General features: G+C 47.3%; 1 protein-coding gene and 1 long non-coding RNA gene across 3 annotated transcripts in view; both read right to left on the bottom strand.

Annotated features, from left to right (window-relative positions):
- UBE2R2 (ubiquitin conjugating enzyme E2 R2) overlaps window positions 1-4287 on the bottom strand; it is a 56602-nt gene extending 52315 nt beyond the window's left edge. Inside the window, exon 1 of the mRNA XM_086869691.1 lies at window positions 3988-4287. Coding sequence (XP_086725817.1) covers window positions 3988-4164 — 177 coding nt within the window. The 5' untranslated portion in view covers window positions 4165-4287. The remainder of the gene's footprint in view (window positions 1-3987) is intronic.
- Window positions 4288-11082: 6795 nt separating this feature from the next.
- On the bottom strand, window positions 11083-16301 carry LOC147648592 (uncharacterized). 2 transcript variants are annotated; one of them, XR_015281141.1, is made up of 3 exons: window positions 15929-16301; window positions 14501-14741; window positions 11083-11835 (listed from the first exon to the last, which is right to left on the bottom strand). It is a non-coding gene; the product is annotated as an uncharacterized LOC147648592 (long non-coding RNA). The 2 variants fall into 2 exon arrangements; XR_015281140.1 differs by lacking the exon at window positions 11083-11835 and adding an exon at window positions 13371-13522 and having other exon boundaries at window positions 15929-16300.
- Between the last annotated feature and the right edge of the window lie 7031 nt (window positions 16302-23332).

Below are 23332 nucleotides of genomic sequence, written 5' to 3' on the forward strand. Positions count from 1 at the left end.
TCCGAAGGCTCAAGCATTAAAGAAAATTTCAAGATAGAGAAGAACAGTCACCTGAGATGGTAAAGATTTCACCATGCACAGCCCTCAGCCATTGAGATCCAGCCCAAGTAGTACCTATCAACACCAGATTACAGCATAATGTTTGTTTTGGTGGACACCACCACAACATGTATGTTTCATGTTTTATATATCAGCTGCCAAAATTAAAGGTGAAGAAGTTTTGCCATGTAGCAAAGGACCCTCTCAGATGAACAGAAGATGCCTGCAGCATAAAGGTTACACTGACGAGCTGCTCACACTTATTTCTGCACATTATGGTACATGCTGATTCTCTGCTGCTCAGGCACTGCCTGCAAAACCAGAAAAACACATTTCCATCGCTTCCACAGCAATTCAGAACTACCACATAGCCCAGTGGAATCTGATCTAATGACCCATCTTATCCATCACACCATGTCCTTCGCAGCTGAGGTAATAAAGAAGAAATTGTCACTATCTGTGACCTGGACATGAAGCAGTTCATTCTGAGAAAAATCTTCACTTTGTCACTCAAAAAACTCAGCAAGTGAAACAGATGTAAGCAACATCTTGGACATACAAGGTCTACCAACATTTCACCTTTACACTCTATGAGTGAATCTGGGACCAAAAACCAAGTTCACCTAGTGCAGTCCAATACCTGTGGACCAACAAAACTGATTCCACTAAAACTTCAGTCAAACTGGCCATTTCTTACTGCCAGCAGCTGAGGGACAGACATTTGCTCTTATCACAACCTCTTTGAAGGACTTAACATCACTGCCTCTGAACTATTTTCCCCATGCCAAATAGCTCAACTCCTTCCTTGGGGATGGTAGTCAGGAACTTAAAGGGTTGGTCAAAACATTACAAAGCTACCCAGCACAACTGGGAATACAGTCACTAGGTAAGACAAAGGTTGATGTAAGTTGCACTTCAGATGTCCACCTTCAGCTGATCACACAAATGGGGTGGGGGAGCTGCTGCATGATTCCTTGCTGATACAAGCTGCTTTTCATATAGTTGTTGCTCCTGGAAGCTGCTTCCACTTCCATCTAGATAGCAGTCCTAAACCCTGAAGCACTTCAGCAGATCTGAGCATGCTGTATTAGGTGATAAAATATGCTTAGACACTGTGCTTGAAATTTTAAGAAGTCCCTGACTTTATTATAGCCAGCATGTTGACAACCTACCATTTTTAAACAAACATTTGAGGGGACTTGTTCACTGCTTCAGTTTATCAGATGTTAGAGCTACAGGACTTGCAATTGAAACAAGAATCTGTTGAAATGCTGAACCAGCTTTAGACAGTAGCTTCTGTCAAGGAGGTGTAGAGAGAGCACTTCCCTCATTTCAGTTTATTCCACCAGCTCAACAGCCCAGAGAGAAAGGTCATATTTCTCCAAGAGCAAACAAGGTGCCAAAAGTTGATGTGACTACCTCTGAGAGCTCCCAAAACACAAATCAAGCAATTGTATTCCCCAATCAACCATCCCTAACACTTTCTTTATTAAAGTAACCTTAACCACAAGTTTTCCTTTAAATATTTATACTCTAGCTTAACTAGAAGCCCATGTACTTTCCCTCAAGTTCCTGCCCTAAACTATACTTCAAGTGGAACACAATTCCCAAACTCTCACTGCCACAAAGTTAAAAGTTACATTCTGTAACTGCATCTTTCTAATTCCACTTCTCTAACCTTACCAAACTGAAAATACAAAACAAGGTAAAGCTAAATATTTCATCAAGTTAAGAAATCTGGAAAATGAAACACATGCAAGGTGAGCACTAGTTCAGAGCAGCATGTACAATTAATATATTGCAGAAGTCACCCATCAAATAAAGTTAGGGCATTATTCTTATCTCCAAATGATTCCATAAGTAGAGTCTAACACAAGACCTAAGACAAAGAGAGCCAAGAATACCATTTCTCACAGGACTCCTTCCTTTTTCAGTGTCTCAGAAGTCAAGATGCATAACCAAAGATCAGACACTATGAAAATCTGCCACACACGGCTCCTTGCGGAGCAAAGATGAGACAGAAACAGCACATGAGAGATTTCAGCCACGGCACTTGAAGGGAATCCCACTGCTGGGGAGGGGTGGAAGCATCAGGAGACCTCATCTTCCCACTCTCAAAACAACTATCACAGGATTGGTCAAGAGAATTTAGAAGAAAGACACAGCAGTTCAAAGACATCAAATACCCAAAAACCCAATAACAGTGCTGTGGTAAGGCAACTGGGAGCCTTGCTACACTTGTTAATACACATCCCCAAATTATTTCTCAGGCAGCTTCAGCTTCTTTTCAGGAGCAACTGCAAATATGCAGTCCAGAGAGCTCCCCAACCAAACAAAACTATTTTGATCAGTCATGATTTCTTTGAAAAAAAAATGGATGAGTAACATAAGTGCAGGAAGAGGTCACCAGACCATTCAGATGTAAAGATGACACTGTTACCAACCAAAGACTAGAGTGACTTCCTGAATAAGTAATAATGGAGGTGAGTCTAAGAATATACCTATCACACCTACATGAGTAAGCCAGCCAACTCATTACAAAAGGCAAGTCTTATGCCAAAGCCTTCCTTTCCTTCCAAACAATGAAGCCAAACTGAATGTGACTCAAATCCATTATTCCCCAAGCTACAGGTTATTTTGGTTTTGTGGAACAAAGCTCTTAAACCTTGACCTGTAGAGGCCAAGAGGCACCAAAGGTGCACGTTAGTCAAGCAAAGACATCACCCAGATTTTTTTTTTTTTCCAGTTTGAGAGAAGCCAAAGGGCATGAAATGGGAGATGCAGGAGCCACAACTAAAACAGTTAACTGCTGGGAGAAGCAAGCTCATGGGGACAGTATTTTGCCAGAGATCAAGCAGATATCAAGCACAGAGGAGTGTGCCTAATGTAACACATCTTCTGCAGGCACAAAGGTTTTCCAATTGCTTGTTTTAAGAAAAAGGTGTAACTCCCTTCTCCAGTTGTTTTGATAATTTAAGTACACTCCCTTCAGCTCTTTTCTGGGATGGCTGTGCCAGATTTCTTATTTGCTGTACTCACAAGAGTGGAAATAGCAACTACAAAAGTTTTTTTGTATTAACAGGAAGACTGAGAAAGGAATTGAATCTACCTTCGCCCATCATATCTTGCCACAGCCCTTTGAAGGCTGCTTTCTTCAAGTGTGGAGAGGAAGTGCACAGGAGTAGAAAAATAATTGTGTCCAACAGCCCTGAAGCCCATGGAGCCCTGAGGAAAACACTGCCTTTACCCTGAATAAGCCATCAATGAGTGAAGCTATCAAGGGATGGCTCGGAAGCCACTTAATTTGAAATAAATATCACAGAATCACAAAATGTTTGGGTTGGAAGGCACCTTGAAGATGGATCTAGTTCCAGCTCCCCTGTCATGGGCAAGGACATCCTCCACTAGACCACGTTGCTCCCCAAGCCCTATCCAACCTGGTCTTGAACCTGCCAGGGATGGGGCATCTACAGCTTCTCTAGACAACCTGGGCCAGTGCCTCAACACCCTCATAATGAACAATTTCATCCTAATATCTAAGCTAAACCTACTCTCTTTCAGTTCGAACCCATTCCCCCCCTTCTTCTGCCCCTAAATGTTCTTGTAAATAGTCTTGCCCCATCTTTTCTCCAAGTTCCCTTCAGGTACTGCAAGGATATGGAAATACGGTACGAGATGATGTCCAGAGGTCCCTTCCAACCGTAACAATTCTGTGAAATACACACAGAGCAGAGCCCAGCGGGCAACTTGGGGCGGAAGGGGAGAACTCTCACCCTTCACCGAGGTTTCTCCAGGAGGCTTTCTGGGGCTAAAAGAGTAGATTAAGAGCGCAGCGGCGGCTGTGGCGCGGCTCTCCCTCTGCCCAGGCCGTGCCCGTGCCCCCTCCCGCAGGCCTGGCCCCGGCCCAGCCCCACACCGCGGCCCGCGGCGCGGGGAAAAGGCCCGTACCTTGAAGTACCCGCCCTCGTAGAGTGTGTTGGGGGGCCCGAAGATCGCCACCTCCCAGTTGTAGAGGTCGGACTCATCGACCAGGGTGATGCGGAAGCCCTCGACCGGCTCCTCCTGCAGCGACTTCAGCTCCAGCATCAGCGCCTTCTGCGAGCTGCTCATCTGCTGCTGGGCCATGGCGCGGCGCGGCCCCCGCCGCGGCCGCCTCCTCGCTCCCGGTGCCGCTCCCGGTGGTCCCGGTGCCGGTGGTGCCGGTGCCGCCCCCGCCCCTCCCCGCGCTGACGGCCCCGCCGCCGCCACTTCCTTTTGTGACGGCGCCGCTCGCGCTGACCTCAGCGCGCCGCGCCGGCCACGCCCCCGCCGCTCCGTTAGCCACGCCCCCGCGCACCGGACCACGCCCCCGCCGCACGCCCGGCCGTGCCCCGGCGCACAGCCAGGCCACGCCCTGCCTCGCCCCGGGACACGCCCCGCCGCACGCGCTGCCGCGCGCTACGCCCCACCTCCGCGTGCCTTTAAAGGGGCCGCGCTCGTGAGTGCTGCGGCCGTCCGGGGGAGGAGTCACGTGTGGGTGGGAGGGGGACACGGGGCTGTTGTGTGGCGTGGGGTCACAAAATCAAGGCATCAAGTCGTTAGAAAAAAACCGACAGTATCGAGTCCAACCTATGACCTACCACCACCACTGAGTGCCATGTCCAGTCTTTCCTCAAACACCTCCAGAGACAGTGACTCCATCAGCCCCCCGGGCAGCCCATTCCAATGTATAATGACCCTTTCTGTGAAGAAATTCTTCCTAATGTCCAACATAAGCCTTCCCTGGCACACCTTGAGACATTAAGCTATTAGTGAGTGCCCAAACGGGGGCAACAAGGATGATGAAGGCCCTGAAGGGGAAGCTTTGTGAGGAGAGGCTGAGGTCACTCGGTCTGTTCAGCCTGGAGGAGACTGAGGGGAGACCTCACTGTAGTTACAACTTCCTCATGAGGGGGACAGGAGGGGCAGACACTGATCTCTATCGTGCCCAGTGACAGGACCTGAGGGGATGCCATCAAACTGTGTCAGAGGTGGCTTTGTTTGGATATCAGGAAAAAGTTTTTCACCAGAGGGTAGCTGGGCACTGGAACAAAATCCCCAATGAAAGGGACAGAACACCAAGCCTCATGCAATTCAATAAGCATTTGGACAATGTTCTCAGGCACAAGGGGTGACTCTTGGGGTCCCCTGTGCAGGGCCAGGAGCTGGACTCGATGATCTGGTGTTTCCCTGCCAACTCAGCTTATTCTGTCATTCTACATCCCCTCATCCTGTCATTGGTTGCCTGGGAGAAGACACTGACCCCCAGATACACCCTCCTCTCAGGGAGTTGCAGGCAGTGATAAAGACCCCCTAAACACCCTCAGCTGTTCTTCACAGGAGATGGATTCCAGATCCTTCACCAGTTCCATTGCCCTTCTCGGAACTTACTCCAGCACCTCAATCTCCTTCCTGGACTGGGGGGCCCAGAACTGTAACACAGCACTTGAAGTGCCTCACCAGTGCCAAGTACACGGCAAGGATCACTTCCTTAATCCTGCTGCTTTTATTAATATTGATCCAAACCAGGATACCACTGGCCTTCTTGTCCACCTGGGCAAACTGCTGTTGTTTCATGTTCAGCTTCTGTCAAGCAGTTCCCATGTTCTTTCCCACTGGGCAGCTTTCCAGCCATTCTACCCCAGCCTGGAGCTGCAGGAGTTATTGTGACCCAGGGACAGGACCTGGCAGTTGGTCTTATTGAACCTCACACATTTGGTCCATCCATCCATCCAGCCTGTCCAGATAGTCACAGGTCATGAGTGGGTACAACAGGGCATGGTTGGCCCACTGACAGGCACCCATGATCACAAAACAGATGGTTTTGTACAGAGCATGGTTTTTGAGGAGTGAACTCACATGACTCAGGGCCCCATAAAAATCCTGCAGCTCCCAAGCTGCAGTAGGACACAAATAGGAAGCTGCCATCCCTTACCCCAACATGTTGTTCTCACATTCTCCACAGATGTGTGATGTAGTCACACCAGAACATGCCATTTCCAGCCTTCCTGCCATTCCCTGGCTTGGCTAAGGGTGAAAAAATCTTGCAGACATGTAGAGATATATCAACCAATAAACATGAGCCAGCACCCATTCCTTAGTGAGTATTTAATGAATAACATAAATGATATTCATTAAAAAAATAAAGAAAGAAAAATAACCATAATTGTCCAGGAGGAGGATGACCCATTTCTGCTTGGCATTTGTTTCATCCTTCTGCGCATGGCAGGGCTCAGGCCACCTCAGAGGCAGCAGCTCCTTGGACAAATAAATTGGATGATGTGTCCCATCATCCCTATGTCATTACATGGCTTTAACCTTTTCCTTTGCCCTCTTCACCTCCCATGCTTTCCCATTCCAATGACAATGCTGTAGACATGGGTGACTGCAGGTTAAATCTCCTATGTTTTCCAAAGCCATGGACTTTCCCAAAGGCATAGGACTGACAGCCAAGGCCCCATGTGTTGGTGGGAGATCATGCAGCTGGGGCAGCCTGCGCTGCATGGGGGACCTTGAAGTCTCTCCCTGACACTTGGTAGCCTTGGCTCTGGCTCCTTCTCCAGACCTTGGCCCAAGGAAGAGAGCAGGAAAGAGATGGTTTTCTCCAAGCTCCAGCTGTTCCCAGGACAAATTTCCCTGTTTCCCAGTGAAAAACAAGGCATCCTCCCCCTTTTCCCTGAGACTGTTCTGCTTGTCCTTCTCCTGCCTCTTGAGCTTTCCCCAATAGCCCCCATTACCCTCTCCAAATGTCCCCCAGCACTGTCAGTGGTCCTGCTCCAGGGCTTGTGATTGTGTCTCAGCTATAAAATACTTCAGCCCTTGCAAAATCTCATCTCGCCCCAGACAATGTCTCTGTGGGGACTGGCATCAATTTTCTCATGGAGCTGCAACCAGTGCCACAGGGGTAATACGGAGGAACATCCCTCATCCATCTGCAGCTTGACTGACTCCTGAAATAAAGTGTGTGTTCTGCTACAGAGACAGGTCAGCCACTGGCACAGGTCAGTGGCTATGGCTCGCTCTTCACCACCTTGGAGTGAGCTCAGATTTAGTGAAAGCTGCTTAATTCACCTTTCACTTTCTCATCAAGGGGCTGGAGAGCTGGATCATGAAACACTGTCAGAGAAACTCCTTGGAGGCTGGGCAGTACCATGCTGTCTGTGTTTTCTGGTGGAAGTTTGATTGCATGTTCTTTTTATTTATGTCAGTGGATTAGAACAGAAAAGAAGTGACTGTTTCTATTGGAAGGGACTACAGCAATCATCCTGTTCAACTGCTCGACCAATTCAGGGCTGACCAAAAGTTCAAGAATGTTGTTCAGGGCATTATCCAAATGTCTCTTAAACACTGACAGGCTGGGGGCATTAGCTACCTCACTAGGAAGCCTATTCCAATGTCTGTCCACCCACTCTGCAAAGAAATGCATCTTGATGCCAAGTCTAAACCTCTTCTGGCACATCTTTGAATCATTCCCATGTGTCCTATCACTGGATACCAGGAAGAGCTCAGTACTTCCCCTCCTCAGGAACCTGTAGATAGCATTACCTTGAGCCCCCTTTCTCCAAACTAGATGAGCCCAAAGTCCTAAGCTGCTCCTCTAAAGACATTCGTCCAGCCTTTTCACCACCTTTGTTGCACTCCTCAGGACATATTCATGTATCTTTTCATACTTCTTAAATTGTCTTTAGTTGATGGACATAACACATGCTGTGACTTCTGTGCTGATGCCTGCCTATTCTGTTAATAGCGCTTCCCAGCTTACTGGTAAAACATGGATTTGCTCATGCTTGGAGAAAAATGTACAGGAGCCAAGCTCTTTTGGTTGCACTGCCCTCAAAAATTCTTCTCTTGCAGCCAGCCTCCAGTACAGGCTTTGTCTGAACCTGCCTAATGATGGAAGAGATGTAAAAAGCAAAGTTTGGAGTCATTCAGGATTTATCTCTGCCTGCTGCCTGTCTTGAATGTTAACACAAGATGTAATCATGCAAGGCAGACAGTGAAGCAAATTCTGGTGTATTCAAGAGAGCAGACTGCAAATTTTCCACCAGGTCTGCTTTTAGAAAGGATATTGGTCTTTTTCCCTCTCATTTTTTTTCCCTTTCCTGCAAAAACATTCAGCACTCAAAGAAAATAGAAACTGTTGAAAAAACAGAGCATTTTGAAGCCTGTGCAGCCTGGCAGCCCCCTCCCAGGCTCCTGCCTGCATTTCTGCCTGTGCTTCCAGAGAGACTCAGCTGCTCTGCCTTGTGTCCCCTTCCCTGCACCCAGGCTGCCCTGAGGCTATTATAACTTTTTTTTTTAATCATATGGCATTTCTCCCCTCCAATCACCTCTGATAAATCATGATGAAAGGATGAAGCCTTCTTCTTCTCCTCTTTCAGCTGCTCTCCCATGGATGGTCACTGCTTACCTGCAAGCAGGGCTTTACTTGGGGTGTGCTCTGCCACAAACAGTATTGTGCCTTCTTCTAATTTCCTTTATTTTCATCTGAATGAATCAGTTTTTTCTTTGGGCTCAAAGAACAAGAAATAGAGTTTGATGTGAGAACATGCCTCCAGGAAGGGCAAGTCTCACTGGGAGAGGAGGAGGCTATACATACCATTAATCCAGTCCCTAGCAGCAGAACTTGTCACTGTAAACTGGACCTCAAGGTGCCACCAGTGCAATAGAGGTTAAATCTGACTTGAAAACTTCTAAGTCCTTTCAGCTTTGTTCTTATCAGCTGTTTTTAATATCTCTCTTCCTCATTTATTTCATTCTTCCTGTGAGCTGCGTTCACAAAGAATAACAAACTGAGAATTAACTCCTCTGCTTAGCAACAGCAGAAGCTTTGAAAATGCAAACCTGTCTTGGTGTCACATTAGAGGGTTACTGCTCCATGAGCTGTCAGAGAGAGAGGACAAGAGGTGGGAAGATGTGGGAGTGCCTGTGTGACTCCATTCTTAGGACAGAATCCTCTCATGTGATACTTTCCACTGCTTTATCTAATTTCTTTCCTGAGTGGCACAAAGGATAACATACCTGCTCCTCTGCAGGGGAACTGGATTCACCTGGGATAAAAGACAATACCATCAACACCATCAACACCATTTCCTCTCCTTCTGCCTCCTTCCCTCTCCAGTGCATTGGTGAAACATCAACAGGGATCCTGGGAACTCTGGGCTGGACTTCAATACCTTCTTACACCCAGCAAGCCAGATGGTGAAGTGATGAAGAAGATCAGGCAGGGGAAAAGAGTTCTGCTTAGCTTACAGCTACCCCACCAGGAGCCCTTTGTAGCTCAAAGAACAAGCAGCTATTCCTTGGGCTATACTGAAACAGAGCAGGGCACCTGGAGATGATGAGGACACCTCATCACTGTCCTGCCCCAAAGTTGGTTCTAAACAGCCCATTTGTCTGACCAGTTCTGCAGTATTTGTCTTTCAGACTGCCCAAAGCAGAAATTTGTGTGCTCCTAGGTCAATGTGGTTCAGCTCTGGACTCAATTCCTCTTCCTGTTAGAGAGCTCATAGGCCTCCCCACTGCTCAAATTTTAGTGTTTTTTCTTGGCAAGACCACTGTAGGGGTATGGAAGACAGAGAGTGGGTCCAGGATTGCTTCCTCTGCCTCTTTCCTGGAGTGCCATTGCCCTGGCTAGGTGCAGATGTACAGCTGAGACCACAGAAGTGTTGGCAGCCCGTAATTTCTATAGCAGCAGCACACATTGCCCATGGGATGAGGGAAAACAGCACCTGGGGTTTGCAGGCTGGTTTTGCTGCCCTGGACAGGCAGTAACAGAGGAATCTGGAGTTACTTCTTTTATTTACACTAGATACCTCTGTCCCAGACCAGACAACTGACAAGCACCATCATGATGTATCTCAGCCCTGACACAAATGCCCTGATGCCAAGGAAAGATTTTCCCATAAAACTCAATGAGCTTTAAGTGAGGAAAATCAAAGTGTGATTTTCTGGTCGGCTGCCCAAGTGAACAATGGAGTATTACTGCATGGGGTGAGTCTCACATCCAAAAAAACCAAACCAACCAACTAACCAACCAACCAAAAAAAAAAACCCTTCTGCCAAAAAAACCCAAAATAACCCACCACTGTGGTGGTGAGAAGCCCCCACAACCACAAAACCAACAAAAACCAACACGAAAACCAGTCCCACAACTGCCCTCACCTTCACATTGACACCTATATAGGTTCCTTTATCTGAAGAGCAGAGCATCAGAGTACTCAAGGGAAGTACATGTTAATCTTTAAGAATAAAAGTCTGTCTGCAATTTTTCTTCTGGCTCTCTTTCACCTGAAAATGGCCAAGCTGATTCTCAGGCAGAACTCATCACAGGGATGAAAAGATGCTTTTGAGCATCAGTCAGCAGCATCTGGGTTAACAGGAGCCTCCTACATCAAGTAGCCAGCGGCAGAGTAATGTAAAGTTTGGAAGATTCAGAGCAAAGAAGAAGAAAAACGAGAAAAACAGATCTTTAGTGGAGCTTTTTTCTTTTTCCCTATTTTGATTCAGCCTTTTTTCTGCTTGTTTTAATTTGAATAAAGTTGGCTTTTTTTTTTTTTTTTCCCCTTTCGACTCAAGTTTGCTCTTTTAAAATGGATGAAGTCCATCACAAGGGCTTGATAAAAGAGTGCCGTCACAATGCCTGCTGCTCCCATTCAGCTGCTGAATAAATTATAAGTGCATTTCAATTCTATTTCAGCTGTGATTCTAGGGCCTGAGGAGTGTGATGACTGTGACCTTATACCTGCCAGGCAGTGGCTTGAATTTCCAAGAGTTTGTGTACCTGGCTGTTCAGGTCACCTTACACCTTCCATTCTGGGGTCAGTGTGCAGAGTATCTGATGAGCCTTTTCAAGCTGCCAGCTATGGGCACAGTCCTCCAGCTGCCCACAGGGATGGTGATATGTGCAGTGGTCTTCAGAGATTCACAATCTCACAGAATCATAGAAAATGCTGAATTGGAAGGGACCCATCAGGATTCTATTGAACCCTGAAATGACTGTTACCCCCCTCCAAAGCAGCAATCTGTGGAACATAATTCTTTATTGATGGGGTTGTGACTGGGATATCCATATTGTTCATTCCCAGGAATAGTTCTTGTGTTGGGAGGTGGAATTTTAGGTTCTTCTTGCTGCATAAGACATCCCTGTCTCCAGCAGTCTGGTGTGGCTGAGATGGCATGGATGCCAGCATCACTGGGACAAGGTAGCATGGGGACTGCTCCCGGAGAGACACTAAGCCAATACCCCCGGCGTTTCACCTTCACCTTGCCTGCAGGGTCAGCTCTGTGGGACTGTCCATCCCATGAGAGTGGGTGACCATCAAGGAGGGACTAACAGTTATCCCCATTCTCAGGAATGAGATATCTCTATTAGGCAGGCATTGGCAGCAGAAGGAAGGAGCTGGAATGCACAGAGCAGCTGCCTGGTGGATGCGCCAGACCCTGCTTTTACCCTCAGAGCAGGCAGCTCCTTGTATTTCTGCAGAAGCCATGGTGAGGACAGAGCATGCTGCAGAAGGTGAGTGAGGGGGAGGAGGAAGCTCTCTGGTCTCACATCATTCCTGGCTTGGGGACACCAGCACCGTGTTCTGTGATGAATGGTACAATATCAGCTGCTATCTGCTGAGCTTGCAATGCCCTCACTCATTGCCATACTTTTGGGTGGTCTCCATGGTCTGGTCTCCAGCAGCAATGCTCTCACCTTCTGCCAGTAACTAAAATGCAGGTACAGCAAGACGTAAAGATGCACAGCTCAGGTCCTGCCCAAGGCCTTGGAAACTGAACACAGGAAGACTTTCCATTAGGAAACAAGGAGGGTCAAGCAAGTTGAATTGGACCTTGCTTTGCTGAGGCTGAATTTGGCCTTTTCATGACCCTTCCCACAATAAATATGGACAGATCCAGAGGAAGAAAACCAAACTGCAGCATAAGCACCAAGCTCAAGGCATACCCAGCAGGCTTGAGTGGCTGAATAGCAGACAGAATCTCTTGGGTGAAAAGGTTGAGGAGGGTTAAGGTGCAGGGGATCCTCCCGTAGCATCTCCACCTCCGGCTTCCTTAACACAGAGATGTTCCTCTGAAAAACTGCTTGCAGGGCTTGTGTGGCACATACAATGTCTCACTTTGCTGTGTGCATTGATAGGTTGTGAGCTCTGGAAACTGCTCTGTGGTGGGTGTGAAGCAGAATTGGGAACACCCTTGCCCCAGTCTTGAAAACTGTTCTGTGCACTCCTATGTAGAAAGGAGGAGGCTGAACTTTCCTGCAGAAGCCTGAATCATTGGGAGGGTAATTAATGCGAGTTTCCCAGACAGGTGAACAAGTCTGGAGAAGCCTTCCTGCCAGGCCTGAGCGTGCTGAGTGATGCTGTCATTTCCATCCTGGGGCTTGCTGTCCCATGGAAATCTGGAAAAAACTTCTATGGGGTCTTAAAAAACAAATAGAAAACCACTGAGCTCACAAGACTGAAACCCTTCAGCAATGTCCATGTTGGAGAGCAGTGCTCACACACCCTCTTGGAGAAGAGAGGGATTGGAGCCTGCAGGGACTGTTCAGGGGTTTGATTGTCTTCCTCTTGGCTCCACCAGCTGATCTGCATTCCTGTCCCCTCCAACCACCCCTTGCTGGTTACCTCATTTCTGTCAGCGTCCTGCTGCAGACCTTAGGGCAACCACAGTTCTATTCCTGACTTGTTTTTGAGACTGAGGCTGAAGGGTTCAGACCTGCAAAAGGGTCCCTTGGGCACATAGACAGGGCAGAGCATGGCTGTGCCCTGCAGGTGCTGTCCCTTAATGCTTTGTTGTGCCAACATCTCAATCCCCATCTACAGCTGTCTGCAGGGCCAGATAAATCTTCTCCAGACTTGTTTACCTGCTGTGAGATTGCCATTAATTAATCTCATGCTTCTCCATCCTGCAGGAAACCCATTGGCTGCACCAACCTGAAGCCCTCAATCCATGGTAGGTTTGGAACATCCCATTTCCTTGTCCCATCTAGCATGTCTCAGATCTTCTGCCTGGACTATAGGATCGGTTCTCCCCCTCTTCTAATCTTTAGCTGTCAATTCAAGGGAAGGAAGGGTGCAAAAAGAGCCAACAGCCATGTTTGTGTCTTGATGCACATCAGGGCCAGTCCATTCTGCAGAATTCCCATTTTAAAGAAGAAGTCTCTGATGCTGTCCCAAACAATAAGCTGTGGTTTGTAAATCAAATGGGTTTGTTTTTCCTATGTGTGGACATTTCAAGGATCTAGAAGAGTAGGAGGGAGGGAGAATAAAAGCTAAGCCTTTGCATCTAGACCCTCATTTGCACAATGCTTTAAATTAATATGATTTATTTCTTGTCTTTGACACATTCACTGGTGCTGCAGGGGAGACTTTGAGCTGGATGAGCTGGCTGTATTCTGGTCCTGTGGGTCTGCATCTCCATATCTCCAAGATAATCAAAAGACCCTTTCTTTACTTTTGCCCTGGGGAAGATAAAAAAACTGTGAACATACTTGCCAGTGGTCAAGAAGAACCAAAAAAGGGCAAGTTTTAGCTATTTCTTTCTTCATGCTGCCCCTTTGGTATGAGAGTGGGGTAGAAGCAGAAAACCCCTGTAGGGTGGAAGCCTGAAAACCTCTCTCTCCTCAGGAAGAATGTACAGAGAAGGGACTGCAAGATGGGAACCAGAGGAATCAGTAAGGACTTTCAGGAGAGTGAATTCTTCTCTCTGCAAACAAGCAGCCAACATTCCACAAAGGCCACAAAACTTAGATAAAAGCCTTTCTCTACCTTAAGCATGTTTTTCCCTCAGCATCCATTTTTAATATATTTATCTCTTTTTTTTTTTTCTTTAAGTGCAGCAGTGGTGAGCACTGCCAGGACACTCTGATCCTTTCCTAAGCATCAGAACACGTGCTCAGCTTCAGAAATGCAGAGTTTTTCCCTAGAGTGAGACATATTTTCATTTACTTGAACACTTATGAGCAAAAGAAATTAGAAGGGAGGGTTTGCAAACAGTGTACCTAGCTTGTCCTATAACAGTATAACACTGTCTCTTCCAGAGGAATTTTCAGTGCCATAGGATATTTTTCTGTGGAGTTTTTTCAAACATGTGAAAATATTGTCCCATTGACTCTACTGTCCTAACCTCCTTTTTGTTTACAGTCACCCACATACTGACTTTCACATATAGATGAAATATATATACATATATGCTTCTTTCACACCTGCTTGCTGTTTGGAAATCTGCAAAAGCTGTCAAAAAGCAGAGCACAATCAAATTACCCTGCTGTTACTCCTCATATTTGCATGATTAATAAATAATAAAAGCCATTTGAGTTAATATTTTATCTGGGGCTCTCAGAAATTATCTGGAGCTCGTGAAGCTCTAGCTGTTCCTATCCATGGAGGTATTTCCAAAACCTTGTCAAGCAGGAGACAACAAGAGGATTCTCACTTACTGAATCATGGAATCAGAATGGCTTGGATTGGGAGGGACTTTTAAAGGCCGTATGGTTCCAATCCCCAGCAGTGAGCAGGGAACCTTCAACTAGAGCAGGTTGCTTAGAGGCTTGTCCAGCCTGGTCTTGATGTTTCCAGGGATGGGGCATCCACCTCCTCTCTGACAGGTTGCAGTGGTTTAACCCCCACCAGCAGCCAAGCCCCAGGCAGCCACTCTCTCTGGTGGGATTGGGCAGAGAACTGGAACAGTAAAAGTGAGAAAACTTGTGGCTTGAGTTAATGACAGTTTAATAGGAAAAGCAAAAGCCACACACTCAAGCAAAGCAAAATGAGTAATTAATCCACTGCTTCCCATGGGCAGGCAGGTATTCTGCCATCTTCAGGGGAGCAGGGTTCCATTACACTCCATCACAAATCAACATCACTCCAAATGTCTCCCTACCTCCTTCTTCCCCATACTTTATATACTGAGCATGATTTCATATCTGGGTCTGGAATATCCCTTTGGTCAGCTGGGGTCACCTGTCCTGATTGTATCTACTCCCAGCCTCCTCTGCACCCCCAGTCTTCTTGCCAGGGTGATATGAGAAGCAGAAAAGGCTTTGGCTCTTTGTTGCTGCTCAGCAATAATAAAAACATGTCTATGTTATCAACACTGTGTTCAGCACAAACTCAAAACACAGTCCCATAACTGTAAAGAAAACCAACTGTGAAGAAAATTAACTCTACCCCAGCCACTGTACTCTAAACCAGCACAGCGGTCTTTTTTTATACCACAGACTTTTTTTAATACCACGGACCCCAGCTCTGGATGCTCCAGCTGGGTCTCAGCAGAGCAGAGCAGAGGGGCAGAATCCTCTCCCTCCCCTGCTGCCCACGGGGCTCTGGATGCAGCCCAGGACACGTTTGGCTCTCTGGGCTGTGAGTGCCATGGCCAGGGCATGTCCAGCCTCTCACCCACAGCACCCCCAGGTCCTTCTGGGCAGGGCTGCTCTGGGTCTGTTCATGCCCAGCCTGTGCTGATACCGGGGGCTGCTCTCACCCAGGTGCAGCACCAGCACTTGGCCTTGAACTTTATGTTGTTCCCATAGACCCATTCCTCTAGCTTGTCCAGTCCCTCTGGATGGCATCCTATCCTTTCCTGTGTTTTGTGGTCATCGGTTTGGCAATGGGGCCATTTGAGTAATATTTTATTAACATTGGAGGTGGTTGCTGTGCGAGACCCAAGACTTTGAGGCTCTCTGTCAGCACTGACTCTTGCTGCACCAGAGGTATTTTGCACAGAGAGAGAGAGAGAGAGGGATGACAGTGCTTTGGAGAGCCCTTGGTGTACAGGGTACTGTGTACAGACATCTAATGGAAAGTAATAATATGGGGGTAATTGAAGGCTTGAAGACTTGTGGCTGTTTTGGGGGCAGTGAACTTACCTCTTTTATAGACACAGCTGTAAGAACAGCCCAGAAGATTGAAAAGTGCTCCTAACTGTAGGGATGACATTGAATTCTGCTCCTGCCAGAATATTCCTTATACAGCTCTCAGGGCATCTTGACCGTGAAAGATATTGCACAAGCTTTCAGAGCCTGATCTTGCAGCTGGGTCTGGGTCAGCTGGGATGAGCTGTGCCTGCCTGAGGTATGTATTGCTTTGAATATTTTCCCTTGTTATCTCATTTTCCTATGTCACAGGAATGAAAAAGGAAATTTGTAAATTCTTACTGCCAGGTCATGGTTTCCCTCTGCCTTCACTTTATCTCATGACCTTCAGGCTTGGTTTCTTGGCTTGAGAGCCAGCAGCTGCTGCTCTATCAAGGCACTGCACTAAGTGATTCCCCAGACACTGCCTTATCTCCAGGGACTTGCTTGCACAGGTCCTGATAGGCACTATCTTCTGTCCCCACCTGTTGGGGGCCACATGTCCTGCCCCCCCGAACCTCCAGGAGGTGCTTTGCACAGCACAGCATTGATATCTTGGGGCACACTCACACAGGTAGATAGCAAGCTTGTCATGGCCAATGCCAAGCTTCAGTGATGGGTGCTTCTCTATTCTGGAATCTAGAAATAGCTCACAAGGACCTATCTTCTCTTCCTGCAAGTCCACCCTTGGAAGGGTGTAAGGACAAGTGATACTTCCCCAGAATATTTCCTCAACCTCCAACATTTTTTTATGACTCAGACTCCCTGAGCCAGAAGTGTCCTTATAGATAATAGCCACTAAATTTTTCTCCCATTAATTTGTTTAGTTATTTTTGAAGGCAGATAAATTTTAAGCATTTGCAACATCCTGTGCCAAGCAGCTGACGAATCAAATGACCTGTTTGGGTGCAGAATTATTTCCTTGGGGCTTGTTTTGATCCTGCCACCTGATAGCTTTTTTGATGCCCTCATCCTCACAGTGGAGAATATGATAAATGGTCCTTTTCTATCCAGTCACACTCTGTCCCTCATAACTTTGCAGGCTATACTATAACCTTTTCTGTGGTATATTTTTTGTTGCAGAAGACTTCTGCACAGCTATTCCTCCCATGGACACCGAGACCTTGTAGCTATGATCATCTGAAAAATGTTTTTCTTTTTTCTCCATTCCTTTCATTAAAAGCTCCATGAGTCTTGGGTACAACTCCACAAACTGTGTAAAGACAAACCAAAGGGAAATTGCCATCTGCCCGGTGTCTTCAAATTGTCCCATGCCCATACTTTCTTCCCTGGATGTTGCTGCTGTCCTTACACAGACTGCAAGACCTGCTTCCTGTGGGATCTGTCTCTTTGTGTTTCCTCCCACACCAGGTAGAGGGGAAGCAAAGGAAACCCCAAATGACAGCAGAGTCATTCATCTCCAGCATAAAACTTGGGTACAATAACCAGCTTGTTTCAGGACAAAGGCTCATCTCCCATGAGGCAAGGAAGTATTTTGCCCACGGCTTGGTAACACACAGCAGGGCAGGATGACGTATAGGAGCGAGAACATTCAGCTGGGAGGCATACCTGTCATCCCTGGGTTTTGAGACTTCTGGATTCACCTGAATGTCAGATAGCACAAAGCCCTCAGCTCTCTATGCAGTCGTCAGCACCTCCAGGAAGCATCTGGCCTTACCCTTTTTTCCCCTGACTCATCTTGGGGCATGTCTCTCCCCGGTTTCTAAGCAGGACAGGTAACTCCTAGTTTTTGAGGTCAAACAAGGCTAAAGGTCAGCAAAGATTTGCCAAGATTCCCCAAAGCTGATGCTTGGTTCTTATTTTGGTGGAAGAACCTTCATGTAGACCTCAATGGTATTTTCACTGCTGGGGAAGGAGATATCTCTGACCTAAGCAGATGACAGCTCTGGCTCACAGAGCAGCCTTGCAGGGGCTTTAGGGGCCAGGAAAGAGGGGTTCATCCCAGACCAAAGCCAGGGTGCTTCTCCCTTCCAGACCAAAAGCACACCATACTGGGGACTCATCTCAGTGCAAAAGAAGGATTCAGTGCTCACAGGATTAGTCTTTTACAAGGTGCTCCTAGAGTGGCAGAACTTTGAAGCTGATTTTTGGTACCACCATCTTAGGTGGAGCCTTGAGTGGGTAGTAATATGGTTCAGAGTGCCTCACTATCTTCCTCCCTGTGGCGGAAGACATTGGTCTTTCTCCTCCACCTAGCTGAGATGCCAAATTCCACAAAACAACTCTGAAACACCTGCATCTGTGAGCACCTGTGCAGCCCTTGTGAGCTGAAAATCACAAACTAGGAGGGATGTGGCAGAGACAGTCAACACTGTTGCTTAATCTCTGTTTCTATGAGAAGCAAATGCAAAATGGAGAACTGTGAGGGAATATCCTGAATGCTCTTCATGGATACCTGAATTTGCATTCCAGCAAAATCTTCTACTTGCCTCTGTTCCCCATCAGGTGAATGAGGATACGTCCTGTCTTGGAGAGTCATTGGAATGTGAGGGCCAGACCAAAGAATAAAAAAGGCCAGAGCTGTTAAATCTGAGTCAGGTGTGCTTGAAGATTTCAATTAATCAAGTTGTCATCATCATCATCATCATCATCACCATCACCTCTGCTGATGTTTGCTCAGCAATATGCAAGTTGGATTTGGATGAAAGGCGGGGAGGGCACTCACATTGCTAGGTGATTTGGCACTCAGAGGTTTAAGCCATAAATAAATAAAACTCACATTTGCATGTTCCTGGCTCTCTCCACTCCCTCTTGTCTCAAAAGCTGCCCTGAAGACTGAATTTTTTTTCTGTTGTGGTTGGGAAACAGAGTGCTATTCTACTGCAGGGAGATTGCTGAGGGGTGCTTTAATGGGCCAGGCAAGGCACACCAACTCATCACTGATAAAACACGACAGTGTAAGAAAAAAGGGGGCAGAGCTTTTCCTTTCCTTCAGTGTCTCCAATGTGATTTTAGAGACTGAAGGTTGTTTTTCACTACCAGTGAAAAAAAGAAAAGGCTTTCTCCTCCTTGTTGCTACGTATAAAGCCAACCTGGCAACAGAAAGGAAAGAAGGTAAATTAGCTCTCTTGCCTGTTGCATAAAGCAAACAAAGTGACCAGAGAATAAAAACAAGGTACACAAAACAATCTATGCAAAAGGCAAATTGGTAATTTAAGAGGAAGCAAAACTGACGGTACATTTCAAAGCATATCAACTTCCCATTAGTTCTCTTTGTATAACTGAGATCACTAGTTTTGAGCTAAAACTGTCAGAGACTGACTTTGGACAGCCAAATCAGTCTCTTCCTTTCTATGCCTGACATATGTGTGGATTGATTAAGCTTTGATTTTTATTTTATTTTATTTTTTTCCATCAGACAGGGTGTCTAACACACCATCCCAGCATTTAACCCACCCAGGAGGGCAGTGGCTCTTGTACCATCCTGTGATCCTCAGCATTGCCCTCTGAAGCTGCTGCTTCTGCTGGTGAGGGGGGATACCAAGTAATTTCTATGTCTCAATGCAGATGTCTGAGCCTTAATGAACCAGGTGAGGCTTAACATTAACAATCAACAATCCAAGAAAAGAGTGATGATTGAGGCTCGTTTTAATCGATGCACCATTGTTTTGCCTGGGTTGTCCCTAAGCCCCAGGATGGACCTGGGAATCTCCTTGAACCCATCCCAAAAGCAGTGTCTGGAATCCACCTCTCCTTGGACCTTATTTTTTTGGCTGCCAGGAATGTGCTGAGTGTCTGCTTGAACCCTGAGGTGAAGCCCATGAGGTTTTGTTTAAAATGTCAATGTTTTGAAGTCAAAACTACAAACATCTACCTTAACCTACCCTTTTGCCCTGATGAAGTCCCCCACCTCTGGCCACTGTGAAGATTGCTCAGTGGCTGCTGCTCTATTGGGAACGGCGAGAAGAATGACACAGACTCTCTTGTGAGTTGAACAGGAGAGCTTCTAAGGTTTATTACCTCAGATCTTCTTTTATAGACTGATACACAAAAGTACAGAAAGGTAAAACTCTTATTGGTTAGTGAACTAACACATCACCATCATTGGTCACTGGGGTACACCACCCCTCGACCTTCTCTTGCACGAAAACAAGAAACTGACAAACAGCACCTGCAAGGCTGTCTTCTGTCTCTGAGGATTGTTTTAATTCCTCATGATTTCTCAGGCCACTTTCTCAGGCAAGACTGAGAAAGTTATGCAGCCTGCTTTTCCACAGGCACCATGCTCCCTGGTTTTGCTCATATTTAGCATCCATAAGTGGCTACATGTTTCTATGATATGGCCATACCTGGGATAGATAGTCAAACATTATGGGAGTGTGTCATTAGCCTGTGTGCCAGGTTATTTTTGGGAGTTACAAATGACTCTGTCATGTGTTAATACTTGAGAATTTAAAACACTTCAAAATATTGCAGAAACCAAAGGGAGGAACTATTTAATCCTACAATTAAATGCAGATTTTTTGAAGTGGGACAGAGCCCTGACTCTGCAGAAGCAAGAAACTCCATCAAATCTGGATGAAGCTGCCAGACAGGGAGAAGTGCCACATCCAGGTGTTATCACTGGGAGGAGGTTTTGGGGTACTTGGTAAGAAAACCCCAGCCATGGCCATGGGGTTGCCAAAGAGACTTAGGGGATGGATGCAAAAGTCTTGGAGGGGGGAACTCTGAACAAGAGCTGTCTTTGCCTGCAGATACCTGCAGGTGATACCAAGCTACGGGGTTGTGCCAAGGTTTTTGATGCAAGTTTAGCTCTCCACACCTGCCAGGGGAGTGAAGCACTTCCACAGCAGTGGTGTTTTTGGGAAGACCCCAAGAGGGAACAAGCTGGTGCTGGAGTTAAATGGACACAGCACAAGTTGGGATCAATGTGACCGCTAAACCTGCTCGGCAGCCGCATCGACCGCAGCCCTGTCCTGGCAGCTGCATGTGATGCCGGCAGCATTCCTGAGGCCAGAGCTGAGGGAGCAGGGCTGTGTGTACACAGGTGTGCGTGCAGGGCTGCACTCGTGTGCTTTGAGCTGTGTGCAGGAGGGTGTCACCGCTGTGGTGCGCTGACGGCTGGAGATCCTTGGGTGTTGCTCCCAGCACTGAGGATGTGGGTCCACATGCTCACAGTGGTCCCTCTGTAACTGTGGCAGAGTGGGATTTTCCCAGGGGTGCATTGATGCCACATTGCTATCTGTCTGTGCCTGTTAGGAAAGCTGGAGCTCCCAAAACATCATGCTGAGGAGGTGCTGGTACACAGAGTTTGGGGATGCTCACCATTGTTGAAAACCCACCTGGGAATGGCTTCACCTGAGCTGGGAAGCCCCAAATTTCTAGGGACAGAGTACATTCTTCCAATGTCCCAGGTGTTTCTGGGCAGCAAGGATGAAGCATAACAAGAAGCAAGAGCGCAGCAGCAGCTCTTTGGGCAAGGCAGGATAGGAGGAGGGGCACGATGCCTGTAAGGGCGGACACATGGTATGGAATGCAGTAAAATTTTTTTTTTATTAATATTACTACTATTAGCATTGTAGGATTGCGTGTAATTAGTGACTCACTCTGTGCTGAAATGCTTTATTAAGGAACCTGTTCTGGGGCAAACGTTAGTGGTCCTGCTCCCCACTACGCAGCTGGCTGGGCTGCCCTGAGGTGACACATCCAGGAGCTGACCTGTCCTTTTTCCCCCAGTCCCCTAAACTCCTGCCAGTGCCCCCAGAATAGACACTGAACTCATCTTTCCATACCAATTGGGCATTACATGCCATCCCAGGAACAGCTGGTGTGCATAGGGAATGCTGGGGGATTTGCACAATGGACACTCCAGCAACCCACCCTGGACCTGTTCGAGTCCCTCCTCCTCTGTTGCTCACAGACAATTATGAGGATGTGTCCTTGGGGACAGGGATGACCAAACTGGTTTTCCCAGCCTTCCTAAAAATCCTGCATAGGGCTGTAATTACCCTACCCTTAAAAAAGAGGAGTCTGACATTGCAGGTATGGCCACAGCACCCGCAGGTGTCTCGCAGTGAATCACTGGGAGAGTGGAGTAAAGCTGGGATGTCCTGGTCCTGTCAGAAAGGAGGAGGAACAGGAGCTCCTCCAGCCAAGGAACTGAATGTTTTGGTAACAGGAAGGATGAGTTAGGATTACCCAAAGTTATCCAAAGTTAGGACCTGATTCTTACTTGGTGTAATCACTGAGGCTGCACTCAGGAATTACTTGCAAAACTGAACAGGAGCTAAATATCCACACTAAGTGGAAGTCAATTCTGGAGGCAACTTTGGAATGCAGGGGAGTGTGTGCATGGATGCAGATGGATGAAGGGGGTGTCTACCCAGCTGAAGGCTCAGGGTTAAACCTGAAGAATCTGACCCAGGCCACTGGGATGGAGGAAAAAAAAATATTTGGAAGCTATAATCAGCAAAAATTATTTCCTGGGATCCTCTGGAGAGGGTTGGGGAAGTTGCTGGTGGCTAGGATCCAGAGAGGCTGTAATGCAGCAGCCAGGCAGGAACGGCCAAGAACTAGTGGGGACCAGAAGCCTCATGTCACCCACAGCCACCACCTGCATCCCAGCCACAAGTTGCTTGATGTGAGGGAGGTGCTCCTCAAATACAGCAGTTCTGTCTCCAGACACCCTCCTTGGAAAGTAGGAACCAAAAGCCCAGTGGCAGCAGTCCCTGTAGCTGAGTTGACACAAGGCTGAGATCTCACTTCCAGCAGATTTCCCTGCACAGAAGTCATTAAATACCTCATATTTAGGATGAGAGGCTTGAGGGCTCTGGCAACGATGCTGGTGGCCACCCTAGCCAAGCAGCAGGTTAGGTGGCAGTCTTCTTTGGGAATAGAAGCAATGCCTTGAGCATGAACTTGGCATCTTGATGTCCCAGGCAGAGATGCTGCAGTGTGTGGAAATGAGATCTGCAGCTGGGCAGGACATGGTATTACTCTGCTTTCCCTGGCAGAGGGATGGGTGAGGGCCTGCCCTGCTCTGAGGCAAGTCTGACATAGGAAAGACCTTCAGGGCAGAGAGTATCAGCTACACACATCCTCTGAACACAGCTTGTTTCCTACCCCCTGCCTCCAGCAGAGCTTAGCTTTTACCCTAAAGCTGCTTGTTTTCCCCCAGCCATCTATGAGCAGCGAGCTGATCTGGCTTAGGGGTCCCTCTGAGGGGGACACAGCCCGGCTTACTTCACTGAGCTCTCTGAACTCCCATGTGTACCGGATGCCTGATCTTCTACTCTCTGTCTCAACATGCCTACACATTTGCTCCTGAAGAGATTCGGCTTGTATTGTTCTCACAGTGCAGGAAAAAAGTGGTACTGAGTGTGGCCAGGATTCAGGGAGAATTTGGACCTGGCGTGGGGATGAAAGACTCTGAGAGTGCTATCCCAGAGCAGTCTCTCT

The sequence above is a fragment of the Cyanistes caeruleus genome, chromosome Z (assembly GCF_971803275.1).
Source record: "Cyanistes caeruleus chromosome Z, bCyaCae1.hap1.1, whole genome shotgun sequence".
Classification (NCBI taxonomy): domain Eukaryota; kingdom Metazoa; phylum Chordata; class Aves; order Passeriformes; family Paridae; genus Cyanistes; species Cyanistes caeruleus.